The 25,273-nt window shown below is 45.8% G+C and overlaps 1 protein-coding gene across 3 annotated transcripts in view; it reads right to left on the bottom strand.

Moving 5' to 3' along the window:
* LOC122921143 (capping protein, Arp2/3 and myosin-I linker protein 3-like) overlaps window positions 1-25,273 on the bottom strand; it is a 782,130-nt gene that overhangs the window by 108,485 nt on the left and 648,372 nt on the right. For all 3 annotated transcript variants that reach the window (XM_044271159.1, XM_044271158.1, XM_044271160.1), the window contains one exon: window positions 13,951-14,044. In XM_044271159.1, coding sequence (XP_044127094.1) covers window positions 13,951-14,044 — 94 coding nt within the window. The remainder of the gene's footprint in view (window positions 1-13,950; window positions 14,045-25,273) is intronic.

The raw sequence follows: 25,273 nt of genomic DNA on the forward strand, positions 1-25,273 counted from the left end.
TTCGGCCTTCCTGCTCACCGCCTCATATGCGACGTTCCCACAAGGTGGAACTCCACCTTGCACATGCTGGCCAGACTGTGCGAGCAGCAGCAGGCCATAGTGGAGTTTCAGTTGCAGCACGCACGGGTGAGTCGCTCTGGGGAACAGCACCACTTCACCACCAATGATTGGGCCTCCATGCGAGACCTGTGTTCCTTGTTGCGCTGTTTCGAGTACTCCACCAACATGGCCAGTGCCGATAATGCCGTTCTCAGCGTTACTATCCCACTTCTATGCCTCCTTTAAAAAACGCTGCTGGCAATGATGGAAGAGGAAGTGGCACAGGAGGAGGAGGAGGAGGAGGAGGAGGAAGAGTGATTATTTTGTAGGGTTTCCGGCCAGTCATTCACAAGTGGCTCAGAGGGTGGGTTTCTGCACCCACAAATGCCAGGTACACAATTGTACAGCCAGGGCACAGTTCTGGAGGATGAGGATGAGGAGATGGAGGAGGAGGAACCTTGCTCACAGCAGGGTGGCACCCAGACCAGCTCATGGCCATCACTGCTGCGTGGCTGGGGGGTTACAGAGGACACAGAGGATACACCTCCCACAGAGGACAGCTATTCGTTGCCTCTGGGCAGCCTGGCACACTTGAGCAATTACATGCTGCAGTGTCTCCGCAACGACCGCCGAGTTGCCCACATTCTAACTTGTGCTGATTACTGGGTGGCCACGCTACTGGATCCTCGTTACAAGGACAATGTACCGTCCTTAATTCCCTCACTGGAGCGTGATCGTAAGATGCGTGAGTATAAGCGCACGCTAGTAGACGTGCTGCTGGTGGCATTCCCACCTGACAGTGGGGGCACAGTGGAAGCACAAGGTGAAGGCAGAGGACGAGGAAGAGGTCACCAACGCAGCTGGGGCACCGCCAGCACCTCAGAAGGCAGGGTTAGCATAGCCAAAATGTGGAAAAGCTTTGTCAGCACACCACAACTACCAGCACCACCAGCTGATATCGAACGTCTTAGCAGGAGGCACCATTTCACCAACATGGTGGAGCAGTATGTGTGCACACGCCTACACACACTGAATGACTGGTCTGCCCCCTTCAACTTCTGAGTTCTTTAATTTGGGCCTGCCCTGCAGCCAGTGTATTATCTGAACGTGTGTTTAGCACAGCAGGGGGCGTCATCACAGACAAGCGCAGCTGCCTGTCCACAGCCAATGTGGACAAGCTCACGTTCATTAAAAAGAACCAGGCATGGATCCCACAGGACTTGTCCTTACCCTGTGCAGAATAGACATGTATACCGGCCTTAACCAGCCATTGTTATACTACAGCGCAATTTCTCATTCTTGTATTTAGGATATTTCACAGTCTTTTAGAGTGTACCCTATATTTTTTTTTATTAAAACCAAAAACCGGTGTTGGCTACCTTGTCCTCCTACAATGCTGCTTCCACCTACAACGCTACGTCCACCGCCTCCTCAAACTCCTACTCCATATGGACCTCCACCTCATAAATCAAATATTTTTATTCTTTGATTTGTACGTATTTTATTTTATGTCATTTCACTACTTTGTCTGTTACATTTTCGGGTGAAATTCACCAATTTTTGGGTGTGATGTACCACTGCTATACCTAGTAGACAGGTTAAAAAAATTCACAAATTTGTCTGTCACATTTTCTGGTGAAATTCACCAATTTTTGGGTGTGATGTACCACTGCTATACCTAGTAGACAGGTTAAAAAAATTCACAAATTTGTCTGTTACATTTTCTGGTGAAATTCACCAATTTTTGGGTGTGATGTACCACTGCTATACCTAGTAGACAGGTTAAAAAAAAATTTCAAATTTGTCTGTCACATTTTATGGTGAAATTCACCAATTTTTGGGTGTGATGTACCACTGCTATACCTAGTAGACAGGTTAAAAAAATTCACAAATTTGTCTGTCACATTTCCTGGTGAAATTCACCAATTTTTGGGTGTGATGTACCACTGCTATACCTAGTAGACAGGTTAAAAAAAATTCACAAATTTGTCTGTTACATTTTCTGGTGAAATTCACCAATTTTTGGGTGTGATGTACCACTGCTATACCTAGTAGACAGGTTAAAAAAAAATTTCAAATTTGTCTGTCACATTTTATGGTGAAATTCACAAATTTTTGGGTGTGATGTACCACTGCTATACCTAGTAGACAGGTTAAAAAAAAAATCACAAATTTGTCTGTTACATTTTCTGGTGAAATTCACCAATTTTTGGGTGTGATGTACCACTGCTATGCCTAGTACATGCCTAGTTAAAAAAATTCACAAATTTGTCTGTTACATTTTCTGGTGAAATTCACCAATTTTTGGGTGTGATGTACCACTGCTATACCTAGTAGACAGGTTAAAAAAATTCACAAATTTGTCTGTTACATTTTCGAGTGAAATTCACCAATTTTTAGGTGTGATGTACCACTGCTATACCTAGTAGACAGGTTAAAAAAATTCACAAATTTGTCTGTTACATTTTCTGGTGAAATTCACCAATTTTTGGGTGTGATGTACCACTGCTATACCTAGTAGACAGGTTAAAAAAATTCACAAATTTGTCTGTTACATTTTCGAGTGAAATTCACCAATTTTTAGGTGTGATGTACCACTGCTATACCTTGTAGACAGGTTAAAAAAATTCACAAATTTGTCTGTTACATTTTCTGGTGAAATTCACCAATTTTTGGGTGTGATGTACCACTGCTATACCTAGTAGACAGGTTAAAAAATTCACAAATTTGTCTGTTACATTTTCAGGTGAAAGTCACCAATTTTTGGGTGTGATGTACCACTGCTATACCTAGTAGACAGGTTAAAAAAATTCACAAATTTGTCTGTTACATTTTCTGGTGAAATTTACCAATTTTTGGGTGTGATGTACCACTGCTATACCTAGTAGACAGGTTAAAAAAATCACAAATTAGTCTGTTACATTTTCAGGTGAAAGTCACCAATTTTTGGGTGTAATATACCCCTCCTCTACCTAGTTAACAGCTTAATAAATTTCACTAATTTTTCTTTTACATTTTTGGGTGACATTAAACTTAAAAAAAAAATCTGTCATAGACCCCTGTCCTACCAAATTGACATTTGCGCTTTAATAATTTGTCCCACATTTGTGCTTTAATAATTTGTCCCACATTTCAATAACTTTTTTCATATTTCTGTTTGATCAAAACCCATTTTGATTTCACCTATTTATCTCCCTTGGATATAGTCTCTCTTTCTCACGCTCCCTCTCCGGCGTGGAACCCTGATTTGCTGATAACCGTGATCAACATGGAAAAGAGCATCAAAAGTTGATAGAGAAGATATCCAAATGGATGGTGGACGTCACAGGGGCACCTCTGCATAGGTGACAGGAACATAAATTTCAAAAAATCGTCTGTTACATTGTGAGGTGACTAGGGATGAGCGAACCCGAACTGTATAGTTCGGGTTCGTACCGAATTTTGGGGTGTTCGTGACACGGACCCGAACCCGAACATTTTCGTAAAAGTCCAGGTTCGGGTTCGGTGTTCGGCGCTTTCTTGGTGCTTTTTGAAAGGCTGCAAAGCAGCCAATCAACAAGCGTCATACTACTTGCCCCAAGAGGCCATCACAGCCGTGCCTACTATTGGCATGGCTGTGATTGGCCAGTGCAGCATGTGACCCAGCCTCTATTTAAGCTGGAGTCATGTAGCGCCGCACATCACTCTGCTCTGATCAGTGTAGGGATAGGATGCAGCTGCTGCTGTTAGGGCCAGATTAGGCAGTGATTTACTCTTCAAAAACACTTAATGAAGTGATCAATCTACAGCTGTGAATCAGTCAACCTCTGCAATTTAATTGCTCACTGTTTTTAGGCTGCCCATAGCGTTTTTCTGTGACTTTTTTTGGGGGTGATCGGCACCCATTATGTGTCTTGTGGTGCGCCAGCACGAACTGCCACCAAGTACATTTACCCATCAATAGTGTGCCTGATTCTCTGCAATGGGACCTCTCTCCTCTGTCTGGGTGTCGGGGCCTAAATATCTGACAATGGCCTGTTCCAGTGGTGGGTGACGTGAAGCCTGATTCTCTGCTATGACATGAAGCCTGATTCTCTGCTATGGGACCTCTCTCCTCTGTCTGGGTGCCGGGGCCTAAATATCTGACAATGGCCTGTTCCAGTGGTGGGTGACGTGAAGCCTGATTCTCTGCTATGACATGAAGCCTGATTCTCTGCTATGGGACCTCTCTCCTCTGTCTGGGTGCCGGGGCCTAAATATCTGACAGTGGCCTGTTCCAGTGGTGGGTGACATGAAGCCTGATTCTCTGCAATGGGACCTCTCTCCTCTGTCTGGATGCCGGGGCCTAAATATCTGACAATGGCATGTTCCAGTGGTGGGTGACGTGAAGCCTGATTCTCTGCTATGACATGAAGCCTGATTCTCTGCTATGGGACCTCTCTCCTCTGTCTGGGTGCCGGGGCCTAAATATCTGACAATGGCCTGTTCCAGTGGTGGGTGACGTGAAGCCTGATTCTCTGCTATGACATGAAGCCTGATTCTCTGCTATGGGACCTCTCTCCTCTGTCTGGGTGCCGGGGCCTAAATATCTGACAGTGGCCTGTTCCAGTGGTGGGTGACATGAAGCCTGATTCTCTGCAATGGGACCTCTCTCCTCTGTCTGGGTGCCGGGGCCTAAATATCTGACAATGGCCTGTTCCAGTGGTGGGTGACGTGAAGCCTGATTCTCTGCTATGACATGAAGCCTGATTCTTTTCTATGGGACCTCTCTCCTCTGTCTGGGTGCCGGGGCCTAAATATCTGACAGTGGCCTGTTCCAGTGGTTGGTGACATGAAGCCTGATTCTCTGCAATGGGACCTCTCTCCTCTGTCTGGATGCCGGGGCCTAAATATCTGACAATGGCCTGTTCCAGTGGTGGGTGACGTGAAAACGGATTCTCTGCTATGACAAGAAGCCTGATTCTCTGCTATGGGACCTCTCTCCTCTGTCTGGGTGTCGGGGCCTAAATATCTTTTACAACAAAATTGGCCACAGCACTCTGTTCATAGAATGGCAGGGGTGGGTGCACGTCCGGGTAGCGTTCTAAGGCTCCACCTCCAGAACTTGTAAGTGTCACAAATATTTAGACAGCACTCCTTTGTTTAGTGATAATTAAATGATTTTATTTCATGTTATTTCAGCCGGAATAGGTGGTTTTTGTTAGTTGCAACATTTCAGGCGTAATAATCGCCCTTCATCAGGCTGACAAGACATAATGTGCAGAAAGAAAAGTTCATACAGTGATCATAAAAATCAAAGAATACATGATAGTATAAATAGATGTACCAAAAAAATTCATATGGTAATCATAGAAATCAAACAATACATGATAGTATAAATAGATGTACAGATACATGATTATACAGCTAAAAATATCACATGCGAAGGAGGCAGGCCCACTGGGCATAGTTAACATCACATATGCCATACATATTCCTGGGCGCTCCATTTTACACAATAGCACTGGGTGTGAGAGTGCTAGAAACAAGATTGCTGGTTACGTACGTGGTGTGCACTGTGGCCAATCGGAAAAAGACGATTGCCCCAGAGCACAACAGCACATACGTTGAGACATCTATTGTTGCATAGAATTATTAATACTTCCTGTTATGGCAGCGAGCCATATAGCTACATATAAAGGTTGGATTTGGATGGTGGGTGTCACGACCCTTGGTCATGGTCGTGACTTCTTGGGCGCCGCATGCTGTTGCCCGCGGTTTTCCGTTGTCAACCGCAGCTGGGAGCACTTCGTTGTTGCCTCAGGTGCGGTTGCCGCGGACAATAGGCATGCGTGTGGTTGCCCTTGGCAACGTGTTTTTGTGTGCACTCCCTTTGTCTGTTTGTTGTGCACGAGGTGGTGTTTGTATGCACTTGGACTCCTCCCTTCACCTGCGGTTGTCCGCGGCAACGTCTGGTGATGTTTGCATGCTGTGGAAGTGTCTCGGCCCGTTGGCTGTTCTTGAGGACACGGTTGCCACGCATGCCGTTGCCGTCGGAGACAGGTGAGTGAGTTTGTGTGCTTTCCCCTTTATGTGTGTTTTCCCTTCTGTGGTGTAGGAAGGGTTAACTCCCTTCCCAGTGTGTCTGTGAGTCACTGGGTGTGTCTGACCGTGGGTGTGGCCACCTGGCCTATAAAGCCTCAGTCCCTGGCTTGGTTCAGTAGGTTGCTCTCAGCCATGCTGGCTGGAGCAGCCTCCTGTATCCTCCATCTGCTTGGTGGGGACCATCCTTCTGTTCATAAATCTTCGTTAGTTATATTCATGTTTGGTGTTCAGAAGATGTTTGTGTGGTCTCTTTGTTGGTGCAGCATATGGTTTCCTGGGTTCCCGTGTTATGTCTGGTGTGTGCTGTGTCCTTTATGTTGCTGTGGACTTCAGCACTTGTTCCAGGTTTGTGTGTCTGTGGCAGGTAAGTGCAGGACTAGTCTCACTTACCTGTCATTTCCATATGTCTGTTGATGTTCCCCCTGTGTTGCTTGGCCGTTGAGACTCCTGCTCCTCCGTGCCTAGGAGGAGTAGGGCGTCTGACTCTGTCCCCTAGTTCAGGGCCGACTTCAGGGCTCGTAGGGACTTTTAGGTTCCGGCGTATGAGCCCTCCTACCACCAAGGTCGGCTCATACTGACAGGAGACAGGGTCAGCGTTAGGGACGCAATAGGAGGTGACCTGCTCCCTAACTCTGTGGTCCCGGCCAAGGGGTAACCCTATCATCTCCTGGCACCGCACGGCTGGGGGTTTCCCCCACCGCCAGCCGTGACAGTGGGGCAGTCAGGGCGCACCTGCGGCAGAGGGGCTGTCACCGGTTAGTCCCAAGTGTGACACCACTCAAATAGGGCTGAGGCAACATGAAACAGTGCATAGTATAAAGGGGGAACAAAATAAATAAATAAATAAATATTTGGGGCCTAAATATCTGACAGTGGCCTGTTCCAGTGGTGGGTGACGTGAAGCTGATTCTCTGCTATGACATGAAGCCTGATTCTCTGCTATGGGACCTCTCTCCTCTGTCTGGGTGCCGGGGCTTAAATATCTGACAGTGGCCTGTTCCAGTGGTGGGTGACATGAAGCCTGATTCTCTGCTATGACATGAAGCCTGATTCTCTGCTATGTGACCTCTCTCCTCTGTCTGGGTGCCGGGGCCTAAATATCTGACAGAGGCCTGTTCCAGTGGTGGGTGATATGAAGCCTGATTCTCTGCGTTGTCCTGCTCCTCCCTGCAAATATTTTGTATCGTAGATAATTGTTTTTCTTGTGCTCTGGCAGCAGGCACAGTTTCAACACGCCCAGTGGGGTGGCAAAAGGGAGAAGGCGAGCCACACCAAACAGGCCCGCACCTGTTCCCTGGAGCACACCCTTGAGAAAATCTCCATTGCCAAGGGGTAGGTATTCTGGCGCTTTTTTGAGGAAAGTACGGACCACAAAAGAATTGTAATTCGAAACCTGTGCCATACAAAAATGATCAGGGGCGTGAACACTAACAACCTCACCACCACCAGTATTATCCGCCACATGGCATCAAAGCACCGTAATAGGAGGGCCGAATGCCTGGGTCCACAATCTGTGTCTGCGGGTCACACCACTGCCTCCTCTTCCCTTCCGTTACGTGCTGGCGAATCCCCTGTCAAAGGCGCAGGCCCGGATGCCTCCCACCCTGCACCTGGACCTTCACAAGCACCATCAGCAACCACATCCACTTCCCTGTCCCAGCGCAGCGTACAAATGTCCTTACCCCAGGCATTTGAATGCAAGCGCAAATACCCAGCCACCCACCCACAGGCCAAAGCACTAAATGCGCAACTTTCCAAATTTCTGGCCCAGGAAATGTTTCCATTTAGGCTTGTGGACACTGAGGCCTTTTGTAGCCTGTTGTCGGCGGCCGTCCCTCATTACGCATTTCCCCAGCCGCCACTATTTTTCAAGTTGTGCTGTGTCCACCTTACACCAACATGTGTCCAGTAACATCACCCGTGCCCTGACCAACACAGTTACTGGCATGGTCCACTTAACCACTGACACATGGACAAGTGCTTTCGGCCAGGGACGCTACATTTCCATGACGGAAGACTGGGTGAATGTTGTGGAGGCCAGGAGCGAGTTGTACCCTGGGATGGCCCAGGTGCTACCGATGCCAAGGATTGCAGACCCTAATTCCATCAGGGTTTGCACCATCACTTACGTTAGTGGCTGCAACCCCCTCTTCTCGTCCTCTGCCTCCTCCTCCACTTCCATCTCAAAATTATCCTCATGCAGCACTAGTCAGTCATCAGTCGGTAGCTGGAAGCAGTGTAGCACTGCAGTGGGGAAGCATCAACAGGCTGTGATTAAGCTGATCTGCTAAAGTGACAAACAGCACACCGCCGCAGAGCTGTGACAGGGGATAAGAGACCAGACTAAGCTATGGTTCTCACCACTCAACCTACAACCAGGCATAATTGTGTCTGATAATGGCCGTAACTTGGTGGCGGCTTTGGAGCTCGGCAAGCTCACACACATCCTATGCCTAGCCCACGTCTTCAACTTAGTGGTTCAGCGTTCCGCAAGTCTTCGACAGCTTCAGTTGTTCTGTCAATGCTGCAGCAGCGCTTACAATTGCCAGCTCACTGACTGTTGTGCGATGTGAGCACGCGCTGGAACTCCACGTTCCACATGTTGGCCAAGCTTTGTGAGCAGCAGAGGGCAGTAGTGGAATACCAGCTGCAACATGGTCGTCGTCTTTCCAGTCAGCTTCCGCTCTTCACAAGCGAGGAGTGGGCATGGATGTCTGACCTCTGTGAGATTTTAAGAAGCTTTGAGGATTCAACACAGATGGTGAGCCGAGATAAACACTATTATCAGCGTGAAGTAAAGGTCCGGCACTCGCAGTAAGGTATGATCTTCAATCAAACTTTCTTTATTTCGCTATTTAGAGGAATAGAAAAACAACGTGTTTCGATTCATATTCTGAGTCTTTGTCAAGTACCTGGCGAAATAAAGAAAGATTGAAGATTATACCTTACTGCGAGTGCCGGTCCTTTACTTTACATTGATTTATGGGACACTGACCCTGGATGCGAGCACCGCGAGGCTGATATATCAGAGTGACGGCTGCATCTGTTTCTATTTGTTAACACTATTATCAGCGTCAGCATCCCACTTCTGTGTCTACTCAAATGCTAGCTGCTCACAATTAAGGCCGACGCTTTGCATGTGGAAGAGGTGGAAATGGGGTAAGACATTACACAGGGTGATAGCCAGACCACCCTCAGTTCGTCTTCTCAGCGCAAATTGGATGATGATGAGGAGGAGGAGCAGGAGACGGTTGCCTCCGCTACAGAGGGTACTACCCATGGAAGTTTAATTCCATCTGTTCAGCGTGGATGGGTAGAAGAGGAGGAAGAGGATGAGGCGATTGAGATTGAGAGACATCCTCCTGATGACGACAGCAAAGTTTTGCCCATGTGTACTCTGGCACACATGGCTGACTTTATGTTAGGCTGCCTTTCCCGTGACCAACGCGTTTTACGCATTTTGGACAACACCGATTAATGGTTGCTCACCCTTCTCGACCCCCACTACAAAGAGAATTTCTTATATCTCATTCCTGTGGTGGAGAGGACGAGCAAAATTGTGCAATACCAGGTGGTCCTTGCTAACAACGCTGGTGGCAGAGTACGAGTGCCTGCTGCTTAGCTAACCATTGAAAAAATTGCTGGTGAGCTGAACCTGCAAAACATTATGGTTGAGGGCCTGCTGGTGAGCTGACCCTCAAAAACATATGCAAGGGCCTGCTGGTGGTGAGCTGACCTTGTAAAACATTATGGTTGAGGGCCTGCTGGTGAGCTGACCCTCAAAAACCTTATATGCGAGGGCCTGCAGGTGAACTGACCCTCAAAAACCTTATATGCGAGGGCCTGCAGGTGAGCTCACCCTCTAAAAGATTGTAGGTGAGGGCCTGCTGGTGAGCTGACCCAATAAAACATTACATGTGAGGGCCTGCAGGTGAGCTGACCATCTAAAAGATTGTAGGTAAGGGCATGCTGGTGAGCTGACCTTATGCCAGCTGACATTATGAGCAAGGGCACACTAATAAGCATGTTGATATGATGGAAGAGGAGGAGGACGATAAAAGGAAGATTAAACCATATACCCTTTTTTGTGGTGGAAGGGGTGCATGGGAATACAGTGTATTCAGTACATTATAAAAAAACACATTTAAAGTGCCTTTATGTTCAGCAGCTTTCCTCTGGTGGAGTAGAGACTTAAGGGGCAATACAGGCCTTGTTCTTTTTTATAAGAGTAAACCTGTCAGCATTTTCAGTTGACAGGCGGATGTGCTTGTGACGAATCCAACCTCGCCACTGGGTTTTGGAGAGGCCTGTTTACCAGCCTCTTGCCTCAGGATTATGGCCCATACTAAGTTTAAAGGAGAAGACAGACCGGCCGCACAGCTTAAATCTGTCTTTGGAATTGTATTTTATGTTATTATGCGTTCAGTTAAATTGTATGTTATGTGAGGGTACCCAGAGAGCTAATATTATTGTATTTGTGTATTCTGAGTGCCATTCACCTAATGATATGCACTCAGACTTGAGCTATCTGGGGATATGTTAAATGTCTGTGTTTGCTGTGGGGGTGTGACATTGTGTGTTTGGGTGGTGATTCCTGTCCTGTTGTCTCCACATGTGTATTGGCGATTTCCCTTTGTCCTGAGAGATAATTGGATTGCTCCTCGGGTGTCGCCAGGGCAGAGAGGAGGAAACCATGATGCATTGTGGGGATGTGTTGAGTCTGTGTGTCGCAGTCTCCCTTCTGGTCCCCTAGGGGCGTGTCCACCAGATGGGGACCTGCATAAATACGGGCGAGTAGCCCTCAATAAAGTGTTCCTGTTTTATCCTTCATCATGTTGAGGCTGGTGTTTGGATAACTGATCAAAACTGGGGGATTGCTAGAAGATTTGCTATACTCCCCTGGCATAACTACTAGCTCTTATAAGAGCTGTTCCTGCTCTCGGGATTTAGGAGAGGTTCACCCACTGGAGCCTGGAGCCTTGTCGTAGGTCCAGGGTGGGTAGGAGACGGTGATACCTCAACCAAGCTACGGCGGTTCGTAGGGTCTGCAGTGCGTACGGTGTCAAGTGGAGTGCTTGGAGTCCTCGGAAAGCACTAGGAGCATCTATCGACGGAGGTACCCGGTCGGGGTGCTAGGCGGTCCGTTACAATTGGTGGCAGCAGCGGGATCGTTCCTACAGCCAGAAGGACAGCTACAGGAGACACTATTTCTTTGGATTTTACAACTTAAGGGCAACGCATGTCTCAGTACAGCGACCCTAAAAGCACCAGGATGGAACCAGCAGTGGAGTATAGATACTCTGTTGAGGAATTTGACCGTATGATGTGGTTGCGGCTGAACTTCTTCGGACCCAATCCAGCTGAGAAATACGTGAAGTTTGTGAGGAGTCTAGTGTTCAAGACCCTACTATACCGGGCAGAAGGTGACGGTCAGCTGCCACGTTGGGTGGACCTCTATCGGAAGTTACAGTTGTGGGAACTGGGAGCCTAGTCTCCATTCCCCAGTGGCAGCTTAACGCACCAGGGGGAGACAGTAAGCCCCACAACTGTGCAGATGGGACCACCGTGGTCTCTGCGCTCACAGCACAGGGGATAGGGACAGTCGGTCCTGTCCCCCAGCAACAGGGCTGTTTAGCCAAAGAGGAGACAGTCGGTCTCCTCCTCAAACAACCAGATCTCCAGCCATCTCCGCAGGGATACCAGGAGGAGGAGGTAAGCGAGCCCTCCCCTTCCCAGCTACTTCCCAACCGAGTTCTGGGGGCAGGGGATGAGCCTGCAATACCCACTGATCCCTTCCCAGCGGAAGAGCTGGCATCAGGGCAGAGATCCGCTAGCCTCTGCTCCACCGACCCCCTTGTTACAGGACTGGCTTGTACCCCCTCACCCCAGCGGAAGAGCTGGCATCTGGGCAGAGCGCAGTCGGCCTCTGCCCACCAAGTACCCACAGCTCCAAGCTGGAGAACCACAAAGCAAGGAGTAGCAGATGCACACTAAACAGCTGGGGACCTACAGAACAGAGCCAGGCCTCAAAATTCAACAGGTCCAGTATTGGGTTGTGGGTGGGCTGCCAGACTAACTCAGGTACCGACCGGCGTGAGGTCAGGTATCTGGTTAGTCTTCCCTGGGGGGGGAGATGTGTGGTGAAACCAACCTCGCCACGGTGTTTTGGAGGGGGCTGTTTGCCAGCCTCCTGCCCCAGGATTACGGCCCTTTGAGATAAGTTTGCAAACTTTTAAACCCCTTACCCTATTCAAGTGAATTTTGGATAGGTTTGTCCCCAAGTTATACTGTTTAAATTGATGTAAGTTATATGTATGGACAATGTACCCTCACAAAGTTGTAACAATTTATAATAAGTGTAACTTGTCAGATTGGGAGGAATATGCTGGGTGTGTTTCTATTGTCCCATTGTGTGTTTAAATGGTGATGTCTGTCCTGTTGTCTCCTCATGTGTATTGGCGATCTCCCCTTTGTCCTGAGAGATAATTGGATTGCCCTCGGTTGTCTCCGGGACAGAGAGGAGGAAACCATGATGCATTGTGGGGATGTGTTGTATCTGTTCTGTGTCGCAGTCTCCCTTCTGGTCCTCTAGGGGGTGTGAACGATTGGTTGCTGTACTTGCATTGTGTGTGTTGTAAGATATTAATTGGGTGGATTTCAAAACCCTGTGGGCAGTACTATGTTTGTTTTTTATGAATAAAAGAGGCTGTATCTGAAGTACAGTCAGACCACTGCTTGACCCTGAACACGGAGCCTTGTCTCGTCATTGGGGGGATTCCCTGTATGCTGTTGGAGACTGATTGCCAGGAGTGTAAGCGGATTGTATGCTTTTCCTGTTCGTCTGCTAGCAGCTATTCGCGAGGTTCCAGTTTGGAGTGCTATTTTGTATCCAGTTCGGGAGTTTGGTGTTCTGCAGTAGCTGTGCCTGTCTCTCAGAAAGGGGCATATCGCCTAAACGGATTTTAACCCCTTGTCTGCTGAAACGGTCCATTACAGTGCTTATCAGTTATTATGCCCCCAGCAGCACTAAATACCCACTCTGATAAAACGCTGGCGGCAGGGCAGGCCAGCACCTTCAAGGCGTAGAGTGCCAGTTCGTGCCACGTGTCCAGCTAGGACACCCAGTAGTTGTAAGGCACAGAGGGATCATTGAGGATGCTGACACGGTTTGCTATTTACTCCTTCACCATCTTCCAAAATTTTTCCCTCCTTGTGACACTAGGCTGCGCATCAGGGTGAGGGTGCTGACGGGGTGTCATGAAACTGTCCCAGGCTTTGGAGAGTGTTGGAACTGCTGTGTGTTCCCCTCGTCTTCCCTCCTCGGTTCCCCAAGGAACTCAGTAGAGCACCCAAGCATCCCGAGGTGTTCGACCCAAGCACCAGAACACCCGAGCACTTTGGTGCTCGATCAACACTAGCCATTATGTAACATACTAAAGGACATCTGCACTCTTTATTCCATGGAAATTCAACTTCTTTTTTGACCAAACAGTGATGTTTTGACTCATTTATCAGGCATTCATCTGAGTATTTATCAAGCCTTGATAAAGAGTCAGATGAGTCAAAATTTTACTAGTTTAGTTAATATAGAAGTTGGCATTTGCATGTGGTCCTACAATGCATTATATGACCTGGAGTTCTGGAGCTGGGACCTAGCACTGTGTGCACCAGCTAGACTGAAAGTGAGACTTTATCTACTGGGCAGAAAAAAATCTTTGTACTGCTGACATTTTTGTAATTCATTGGTGTGGTACCGTAGGTTTAATAGAGCATGAGTTCATCTTTTTCAGAGTAGATCTGCATAAAAAGCTTAGCATTTCAAAACTGGGAGTGAAAAAGAGTCCAAACCTGTTGCAAGGCACTCTCTGTTTTTCCTGGATTAACTCGATATGCTTGTGATATATCAGTCATCGGTAACGGCATTGCCATTAGTGTAAAATTCCTGAAAAATGTAAAATGGTATAAAAAGTTAACAGTGCAGCATTGTTTTTTAAACAACTTTTTTTGTCGCTGATAGAGAAAACAAAGTACGATACGAGCAATAAATGGTTATACACCACAAAACATACAGCACAATTGTAGAATAATAACAAAAACACAATTCCCTTAACCCTCCCAACTCCCCACTTTTCCATGGATGGCTTTCTCTTTCATCCTTCTGGACAATGAAAAGAACTTAATCGCACATATAACATAAGGAGTAGGGACCTAGTGATGGGTATTACATCAAATGACCCACTGGGGAGTACTATGAGGAGGATAAGAGTAGTAGTTGAGGCACAGATTAGAGTAGTAGTTATTCATGGCAGCTATTCTCACTCCAACACTCCCAGGGGCAGTGCAGTGAATAAAGGGTGCACCCTTTCTTCCCTCTGGGCAAACCCTAGACTCCCGCCTGGTGTTAGGTGGGGTGCTCTTGACGTTAGTTGTATGGCAGGGTACAAGGCATGGGGTTAGGCAATGACTGTCATATGATGGAGGAAAAAACCAAGTTGCTTAATTAGAAAAAATAAAGTCTCTATTTACTAAGTAGAGAATGAGAGAGGCAGCGGCAATGATGGTAGCAGTACTCCCTGAGTCTCACTCTAAATACACTTTGCAATCTTCCCAAATGAGCACATGCATTCAAGTCTGTTTTCATTACCTCTTTCTGCAATTCCCAGACTGTGGGGTGCAGATCTTAGATCCAAGTGGAGATGTCCAGGTGGACAGTCCATCTGAAAGTGTGGTTGGTACCAGAGGCAATTATCCTTTTCCAGAAGTAGTAATGTAAAGTAACATAAAAGAGCAGCAACTTAATGAATCCGTGGCACAGCCTTGATGGTTCTTTTTCCCTCATGGGTATTCTTGTGGTAAAGTTACTTCTCTAGCAGCTGTAGTATCAGACATAAAGAGTCTCTGGATTTGTGCCTTTTTTTTTAGGAGATTACACACGCACCTCTTCCCTCTTTGCTCACTCAGACTAGACTCTATAACCAGGGGTTGAGCTTAGCCCATCACCTCAGCAACCTAACCAAGTCTGCAAAGGTTAATAATATATTGCCCATACAAGACCATACACGACAAATAGTGCATAAAGAAATAAGTGCTTTTAAAACAAATCACAACATTTGACTCTTGGCACACAATTTAATTTAGCAAGAAATTTTAACTTTTACCAGTGTACCCCTGGATCATTGCAGTACAGGAGACATTAGTTTGAGTCTACCAAGTGTACATGACAGATCAGCTAAAGCATACTAAGCATGAGGGACAGTTCAGCTAAAGCATACCAAGCAGTAAGAAAAAGGGAGTTGTCTCTTTGTTAATTTTAGCATCTCTTAGAAAGGCAAAAGTAAAGGATTTCCACTTCCTAATAAATGCTTTTGTAAGTGAGAACTTTTAGCACTCTACTCCCAGGCAATCCATATCTAGACATATCCTAACCTTTGAGAGTGTTTCAGGGATCGAAAACATGTTCTGGCTGCATTACTAAAGGAATGAATGGTGGTGTTTGTTGATCAGTATGAAATATTATCTTCTTCTTGTGACTGGAACTTGAATGAGCAATTTTTTCTTTACCATCTTCCAATAATCAACTATTACTGGAAAGGACCAAATACCAATGGCCAGGTCCAATTCCTGTTGATGGCATTTGAGATAGCATGTCAACCTATCGGGATCTCCCTGACATGTTATTAAAACAATATATTGGCTTATAAATTAGGCAGGGCCCACCCACCAAAAATCTTTTCTTGGAGCTCTGTATCCTGGAAGTCTTTTAACCAGCTTTTAAAAGCATGACAGATCCTTCTTAGAAATGACCTTTCTTAGTCTACCATATATCAATGAAAGGGACTGCTTTTCTGCCAAAGAGCCAATCAAAAGGTCATAAATAGTGTTGAGCAAATCAAAGCCAAACGAATTTACTTCGATCTGAATTTCAGGAAAAATTTCATTCACTGCAAAGTTGAATTTCATCACCGTTCGAGGTAATGAATCTATTTTTCCTGAAACGTCAGCAAAAAAACAAAACAAAAAAAAAACATACTCCTTATCCAGTATCTTGTGGATAGGCCATCGCAGCCATTTTGATTGAAGAAACTGTGCGAAATCTCACACGGGGTGACATCCCTTCACCGTGATGGCCAAGATTTTGCGAGATTTCTTAAATCAAGATGGCCACGACGGCTCTTTTAATGGCTGACTTATTGTATATATATATAAAAAAATAATAATACATATATCTGTTTATTCCCATCTTACAATCCACATCTATTTCTATAAGGTACCAATGTTTTACATATAAGACCTTAAATAAACCTTAAAACATAAATTAAAACCAGCCAATTTACAAATCGTACATATAGTGCTTGTGTTGCGATAATATATAGTCACCGTCCTTCTCTTAGTTCCGTGTGCAGAGCTCACGCACTTTTTGGAATAAAGTTCACAGCAATATTATAAATTGTTTCACAGTGTCTCATGTGTTATTTTCTTGTGATATATTATAGTCAAACGGTAGTCTCGTTGTTGCCACTTATTGTGTTATATTCCCTCCTCACAGAGTGAATCGATACATAGTGTGTTCATTCAATCAGCGCTTAGATTAGACATCAGACAGTACTTCTCCGCTTACCGGACTCCCAGCATGTGATATCGCTGGTATCAGGGTAGATACTTGTTTGTATCTCCCATTCGGCTGCGGGGTGTCTTGCGTTGTTGATTCCTGGGTCTGCGCGTTGGTGCCGGCATTGACTTCACCGCGCATGCGGGTTAGAAGTTCTGGAACGCTGATTGCAATGAGGGCTTTTCCAGCACTGGTTGTATTCAGTGGCAATGTGACTTTTTATTGCTGTCGCAAATTCTTTGTATCGCTGTGTCCAGATGTCTGCCAGACGCGTTTTGAAACATTACTGGATTGACACAAGCACTATATGTACGAATTGTAAATTGGTCAGTTTTAATATATGTTTTAAGGTTTATTTAAGGTCCTAACATAGTACATAAGGCCAAAAAAAGACATTTGTCCATCCAGTTCGACCTGTCATCCTGCAAGTTGATCCAGAGGAAGGCAAAAAACCCATGTGAGGTAGAAGCCAATTTTCGTCACTTTAGGGGAATAAAAATTCCTTCCCGACTCCAATCAGGCAATCAGAATAATCCCTGGATCAACGATATCTCTCTAGTAGCTATAGCCTGTAATATTATTACGCTCCAGAAATACATCCAGGCCCCTCTTGAATTCCTTTATTGTACACACCATCACCACCTCCTCAGGCAGAGAGTTCCATAGTCTCACTGCTCTTACCGTAAAGAATCCTCTTCTAGGTTTGTGTACAAACCTTCTTTCCTCCAGACGCATAGGATGTCCCCTCGTCACAGTCACCGTCCTGGGAATAAATAGATGACGGGATAGAGCTCTGTACTGACCCCTGATATATTTATACATATTAATTAGATCTCCTCTCAGTCGTCTTTTTTCTAAAGTGAATAACCCTAATTTTGATAATCTTTCAGGGTACTGTAGTTGCCCCATTCCAGTTATTATCTTAGTTGCCCTCCTCTGGACCCTCTCCAGCTCTGCTATGTCTGCTTTGTTCACTGGAGCCCAGAACTGTACACAGTACTCCATGTGTGGTCTGACTAATGATTTGTAAAGTGGTAGGACTATGTTCTCATCACGGGCATCTATGCCCCTTTTGATGCAACCCATTATCTTATTTGCCTTGGCAGCAGCTGCCTGACACTGTTTTTTGCATCTTAGTTTGCTGTTTATTAAAATTCCTAGATCTTTTTCCATGTCTGTGTTACCGAGTGTTTTACCATTTAATAAGTATGGGTGACTTGCATTATTCCTTCCCATGTGCATAACTTTACATTTGTCAGTGTTAAACCTCATCTGCCACTTATCTGCCCAAGCCTCCAATCTATCCAGATCACTCTGTAGTAGTATATTATCCTCTTCAGTGTTAATTACTTTACACAGTTTAGTGTCATCTGCAAAAATTGATATTTTACTATGCAAGCCTTCTACAAGATCATTAATAAATATATTGAAGAGAATAGGGCCCAATACTGACCCCTGAGGTACTCCACTAGTGACAGTGACCCAATCTGAGTATTTACCATTAATAACCACCCTCTGTTTTCTATCACTGAGCCAGTTACTTACCCACTTACAGACGTTTTCTCCCAGTCCGAGCATTCTCATTTTATATACTAACCTTTTATGTGGTACAGTGTCAAATGCTTTGGAGAAGTCAAGATACACGACATCCATTGATTCGCCGCTGTCAAGTCTAGAACTTACCTCCTCATAGAAACTGATTAAATTTGTTTGACATGATCGATCCCTCACGAAGCCATGCTGATATGGCGTTATTTGCTTATTTCCGTTAAGATGCTCTAACATAGCATCTCTCAGAAAACCTTCAAACAGTTTACCCACAACAGATGTTAAACTTACCGGCCTATAGTTTCCAGGCTCTGTTTTTGGACCCTTTTTGAATATTGGCACCACATTTGCCATGCGCCAATCCTGTGGGACATTCCCTGTCAATATAGAATCTGCAAATATCAGAAATAAGGGTCTGGCTATGACATTACTTAATTCCCTTAGGATACGAGGGTGTATGCCATCCGGTCCTGGCGATTTGTCTATTTTAATCTTTTTAAGTCGCTGATGTACTTCTTCCTGGGTCAGACAGGACACTTTTAATGGGGAATTTATTTCAACATTCTGCATGTCATCTGACAGTTTATTTTCCTCAGTGAATACATTGGAGAAAAAAATATTTAACAGCTTTGCTTTCTCCTCGTCGCTCTCTGCGACTCCCCCCTCATTACTCTTTAACGGGCCGACACCTTCAGATTTATACTTTTTAAGATTTATATAATTGAAGAACATTTTAGGGTTAGTTTTACTCTCTTTGGCAATTAATCTCTCAGTCTCTAGTTTGGCCGCTTTTATTTTTTTTTACATGTTCTATTTTTTTCCTTATAGTTTTTCAATGCTTCCGTGCTACCTTCCTGTTTTAGTGTTTTATATGCTTTCTTTTTGTCATTTATTGCTTTCTTTACAGTTCTGTTTATCCACATTGGTTTCTTTTTGTTCCTTAACCTTTTATTCCCATACGGTATGTACCTCTCACAATGAGATTTTAGGATGCTTTTAAAGATATCCCATTTTGTGGCTGTATTTTTATTTGTGAGGACTTTATCCCAGTTAGTTAGGCCTATGGCCTCTCTTAGTTGGCTAAATTTAGCTTTTTTGAAGTTTGGTATTTTTATTCCTCCCTGTACAAACGCTCTCTTGAATGATATAAAACATTGGTACCTTATAGAGATAGATGTGGATTGTAAGATAGGAATAAAAAGATATATGTATTTTTAGATATATATTGTTTCTTTTTCATTTTTTTCAAACAATAAACCAGCCATTAATTAAATTTTTGGGTATAATAGCTATGTGGTATAGCAGGCTGAGGTGTATACCGGTGAGCTCTCTTGATAGTATTATTGTTTATGTATTTTTTTTAACCCTGACTAACCCCTGAAAGGCCTCTATTGTAACGGTCACGTACATACACACACAGGGGGGAGGATAGTGACCACTGCGCTCCACCCTCATTCCTGGCCCTGCCTACATGCCTCACGAGTCCTGATGACAGGGGACAACTGGACAGCAGTCCCTAACTTAGGATATGTGCAGGAAGGACAGACAAGGGTCAAAACCAAGAGGACAACGCAGTACAGAGGGATAAGCAAAGAATGGTCAGGAGAAGCCGGGGTCATAAATATCAGGAGAGTCGAGAAGTACCAAAGGAGTCCGCAAAGAATAGTCAGGTGGAAAGCAGGGAAAGGATCTTCAGGGATCAGGATCAGTCAAGTATACAGGTATCCAACAAATGCCAGGAACCTAAATTAACAGGCAACCTGTGACCAGCAGGCTGACTGTATTTATAATGGAGAGTGAGGGTCATGTGATGTGGCCAGGGTCACATGACCGACAGACCGACCAGTCGAGCACCAAGTGATCAGCTCGGCGCTCAAGGCCTAGGAGCAGGGAGCCTCCCAGCTAGCAAAGCCGCCCTGGGAACAAGGTCAAACACAGATCCTCAAAGCTAAGCAGCAGGTCTGCGGCTGATGGGAGACCGAGTGCGCCTTCGGCACCCGGTTACAGTACCCCCACTGGACCCAAGACTTCAGACGATGGCCTTTCAGGGTGTTCTAAATGAAATTTTCAAACAAGTCTAGGAGCATGAACCTCCCTGGCAGGTACCCAAGATCTCTCTTCAAGGAATTACGCACCTTCCTGACAGCCACTATTTTAGACACCACATACTCGATAGCGTCATTAACAAGAATCGGCAGAGGGGAGGGTTTCGATGGTACTACCGGTTCAAAATATTTTTTAAATAGAGATTTATGGAACACAATATGAATGTGGAATGACTCGGGCAGCTCCAACCTAAATGATACTGGGTTAATCACCTCCGTGATCTTATATGGTCCAATAAAGCGAGGAGCAAACTTTTTAGAATCTACCTTAAGGTAGAGATTCTTGGAGGACAACCATATCTTATCCCCAACCTGAAAATTCACCCCCCTTGAACGTCTCCTATCGGCCTTGAGTTTCTGAGAACTTTGAGCCTTTTCTAAGTTCGATTGAACCCGGGCCCAAACTGTGCACAGTTCAGAGGAGAGCCTATCCGCCTCAGGGTTAGTGGAGGAGACGAATGACCCAGAATGAAAATGGCGATGGAAACCATGGTTACAAAAGGTGAAACTTTTGAATTGAAACTGTTATTCAAAGCAAATTCAGCCAATGGAAGAAATTGAACCCATAATTGCTGGTCATCAGCAACATACAACCTCAAGAATTGTTCCACAGACTGATTAAGGTGTTCAGTCTGCCCATTACTCTCAGGGTGGTAGGCTGAGGAAAAAGACAATGAAATTTGACATTTTTGACAGAAGGCCCTCCAGAATTTGGACACAAACTGCAAACCCCTGTCAGAAACAATATTTTCCGGGATACCATGCAATCGAACAATTTCTTTAACAAAAAGAGACGCCAGGGTTTTGGCATTCAGAAGTTTAGACAGGGGAATGAAATGGACCATCTTGCTAAACCTATCGACCACTACCCAAACCACAGTCTTACCCTCCGCCAGCGGTAGGTCCGTTATAAAGTCCATCTAGATATGGGACCAGGGTCTACTGGGAATGGGTTGTAGGTTCAGCAGGGCGAGTCCTAAGTTTCTTGGACCTGGCACAAACCTCACAGGCTGACACGTAGGACTTCACACCCCTAGTTAGAGTGGGCCACCAACAAGATCTAGAAACCAGATCCTTAGTGCCCTCAACACCCGAATGTCCACAAAAGGCAGAATCGTGACACTCACCCAACAGCTAGAGACAAAATTGTATGGGAACAAAGAACTTATCTGTTGGGGTGGATACCAGTGCCAGATGTTCAGACCTAATGAGATCTGAGATATCCTGGTTTAGAGCTGATATGAAGATTTTTGCTGGTAGGATGGATTCAGGTGGTACCTCAGTAGGTTGAAAAGGATGGAAGCTCCGAGATAATGCATCCGCCTTCACATTTTTACTTCCCGGCCTGAATGTAATGTGGAAAAATCAAAACGAGTAAAAAACAGAGCCCATCTGGCTTGACGGGGATTCAACCTCTTAGTAGACTCGAGAAACATAAGGTTTTTATGGTCAGTGACAACAGTTACACAATGCCTTGCCCCATCCAGAAAATGCCTCCACTCCTCAAATGTCCATTTAATGGCCAGCAGCTGGGAGAGAATTTCCTGGAAAAGAAGGCACACGGTCTCAGGTTAGTGGGGCTAGCAGGACCTTGTGAAAGGACTGCTCCTGCGCCGTCATCGGACCCATCCACCTCCACAATAAAAGGTCTCTGCTGATCAGGCTGAATCAGAATGGGAGCGCTACTGAATTCCTTTTTTAATTTTTCAAATGAAGAAATGGCCTCAGTAGACCAATTCTCCAAATCCGCCCCTTTCTTAGTAAGGTCGGTCAACGGTTTAGCAATTACAGAAAAATTCATAATAAATTTACGATAGTAATTGGCGAAACCTAAGAACCGTTGTAAGGCCTTTAAGGATGAAGGTCTTACCTATTCCTTAATTGCTAGTACCTTACCAGGATCCATCTTGAAGGTGTGAGGAGTCAGAACATGCCCTAGAAACAGAATATCCTGTACACCAAAGACACATTTCTCTGGCTTAGCGGATAGCTGATTCTCCCTCAACACCTCAAATACTTGTTTAACATGAGACACATGGGATTCGAAGTCAGGAGAGAATATCAAAATGTCGTCAAGATAGACAATAACAAATTTACCTAAGAACTCCCTAAGAATGTCATTCATAAAGTTTTGGAGCACAGCTGGGGCATTGCTGAGTCCAAAAGGCATCACCTGATACTCAAAGTGTCCTGCCGGAGTATTGAACGCCGTCTTCCATTCGTCTCCCTCCTTATGGGAGGGAGTATCTATTCGGGACAGTGATTTTATTTAATCCTTGGTAATCGATACATGGCCTAAGACCACCATCTTTTTTCTTAACAAAGAAAAACCCTGCCCCTATAGGAGAGACAGAAGGTCTAATATGCCCTCTCCTTAAAATAATCTTCCATGGCCTTGTGTTCGGGCTTAGAAAGATTATAAATTCGCCCCTTAGGAAACTTGGCCCCCTCTACTAGCTCTATAGTACAATCATAAGGTCTATGGGGGGTAGAACCTCCAGGGTTGGTTATGAGAATACATCAGAATGTTCCCTAACAACAGTGGGTAAAGTATCAGACTTTACTGAGACCCCAGCCTGTACCACGGACAAGAACGAGTCACACTTAGGCCCCCATCTCACCAACTCCCCCTTGGACCAATCAATAGTGGGGTTATGTAGTCGGAGCCAAGGAAACCCTAGTACCACCTCAACCGGTAGGTTCTCCAGGACTAAAAGGGAACATCTCTCTAAATGGCACACACCCACGGTTAGAGAAATCCCTGAGGTACATGAGCTCACCGTACCACCAATAAGAGGAGTAGCATCAATAGCCATGACATGGATAGGAGTTGTTAAAGCAAACATTGGAATACCCAATCTTACAGCATACTCAGAGTCAATAAAGCTGGCCGCTGAGCCAGAATCAATAAAGGCCTTACCCGACCATTTATCTACACCCAGAGAAATCGTAATGGGTACCAAAAGCTTATATTTAGAAAAATCAGGGTGTACCTGGTCTTTAGGTTGCCTTTCCTTAGGAGACTTGACAGAGAGGACCTTCTTAGGACACTGGTTGATCCAATGGTCAGGATCTCCACAGTAAAAGCATTCTCCACGTCTGCGGCGAAGATTCCCTCGGGTCATGCCAACCTGCATGGGTTCCTCATGGAGACCTCAGCGTTGTCTCTGGGATAGGCCTCTGGGTGGACCATCATCTGGGAAGAGAACTGTCGTTCCTGTCGTCTCTCTCTAACCTGACGGTCAAGTCGGACAACAAGGGTCATCATCTCCTTTATGGTCTCTGGAAGTTGATAACTGACCAGAAGATCCTTTAAATTATCAGACAGACCTGACCTGAACTGACTCTTCAGGGCTGGTTCGTTCCATCCTGAGGGGACACACCACCTTCCGAATTGGGTGCAATAATCCTCCGCAGGTAGATTGCCCTGAACCAGTGCCTTTAGAGACGTCTAGGCTACCAGAGCCCTGTCTGGTTCATCATAGAGGGGACCCAGGTCCTGAAAGAACCCCTCCACAGAAGTTAAACAACTGGCGCCAGCAGGTAAAAAGAACACCCAGTCCTGGGGATCACCCTGTAGTCGGGAAATGATAATGCCCACGCGTTGACTCTCAGGGCCAGAGGACACAGGGCGCAAATGGAAGTAAAGTCTGCAACTCTCCTTGAAAGAGAGAAAATTCTTCTGGTCTCCAGAAAAGGGTTCTGGAAGCTTAATCTGGGGCTCAAAATGCGGACTAGAGACCTGTAGCTTAGGCAAATTGGGGTAGGTATTGAGAAACCACTGAATCACTAATTTGAAGACGTGGGCTAGGAATGGTATGTGTGTGTGAGCTTGCCAAGCTCCAAAGCCGCCACCAAGTTATGGCCATTATCAGACACAACCATGCCTGGTTGTAGGTTGAGTTACGAGAGCCACAGCTCAGTCTAGTCCCTTATACTCTGCCACAGCTCTGCGGCGGTGTGCTGTTTGTCACCTAAGCAAATTAGTTTCAGCAGGGCCTGTTGCCTCTTCCCCACTGCAGTGCTACACTGCTTCCAGCTACTGACTGATGGCTGACTGGTGCTGCAAGATGATAATTCAGAGGTGGAAGTGGAGGAGGAGGTGGAGGAGAAGAAGGGGGGGAGTTGCAGCCACTAATGTAGGTGATGAAAGTAGGGCTAACAATCCTTGGCATCGGTAGCACCTGTGCCATCCCAGGGTATGACTCGCTCCCGGCCTCCACAACATTCACCCAGTGTGCTGTCAGAGAAATGTAGTGTCCCTGGCCAAAAGCACTAGTCTATGTGTCAGTCGTTAAGTGGACCTTCCCAATAACTGCGTTGGTCAGGGCATAGGTGATGTTACGGGACACATGCTGGCGTAAGTCGGGGATGGCACACCTTGAAAAATAGTGGCGCTGGGGACTGAGTTACGAGGGACGGCCGCTGCTGTCAGGCTGCGGAAAGCCTAAGTGTCCACAAGCCTAAATGGCAACATTTCCAGGGCCAGCAATTTGGAAAGGTCCGCATTTAGTGCTATGGCCTGTGGGTGGCTAGGAATTTGCATTTTCGTTCAAAGGCCGGCGGTATGGACATCTGTACGCCGCGCTGGGACATAGAAGTGGATGTGTTAGCTGATGGTGCTTGCAATGGTCCAGGTGCAGTGCGGGAGGCATCCGGGCCTCTGTCTTAGACAGGGGATTGACCAGCACGTAACACAGGGGAGGCGGAGGCAGTGGTATGACCCGCAGACACTGATTGTGGACTCAGGAGTTCAGCCCACCTATTAGGGTGCTTTGATGCCATGTGGTGGATCATGCTGGTGGTGGTGAGGTTTCTAGTGTTCACGCTCCTGCTCATTTTGGTACGACACAGGTTGCAAATAACAATTATTTTGTCATCCGCACTTTCCTCAAAAAAGCGCCAGACT

Source organism: Bufo gargarizans, chromosome 10 (assembly GCF_014858855.1).
Source record: "Bufo gargarizans isolate SCDJY-AF-19 chromosome 10, ASM1485885v1, whole genome shotgun sequence".
In the NCBI taxonomy this organism is placed as follows: domain Eukaryota; kingdom Metazoa; phylum Chordata; class Amphibia; order Anura; family Bufonidae; genus Bufo; species Bufo gargarizans.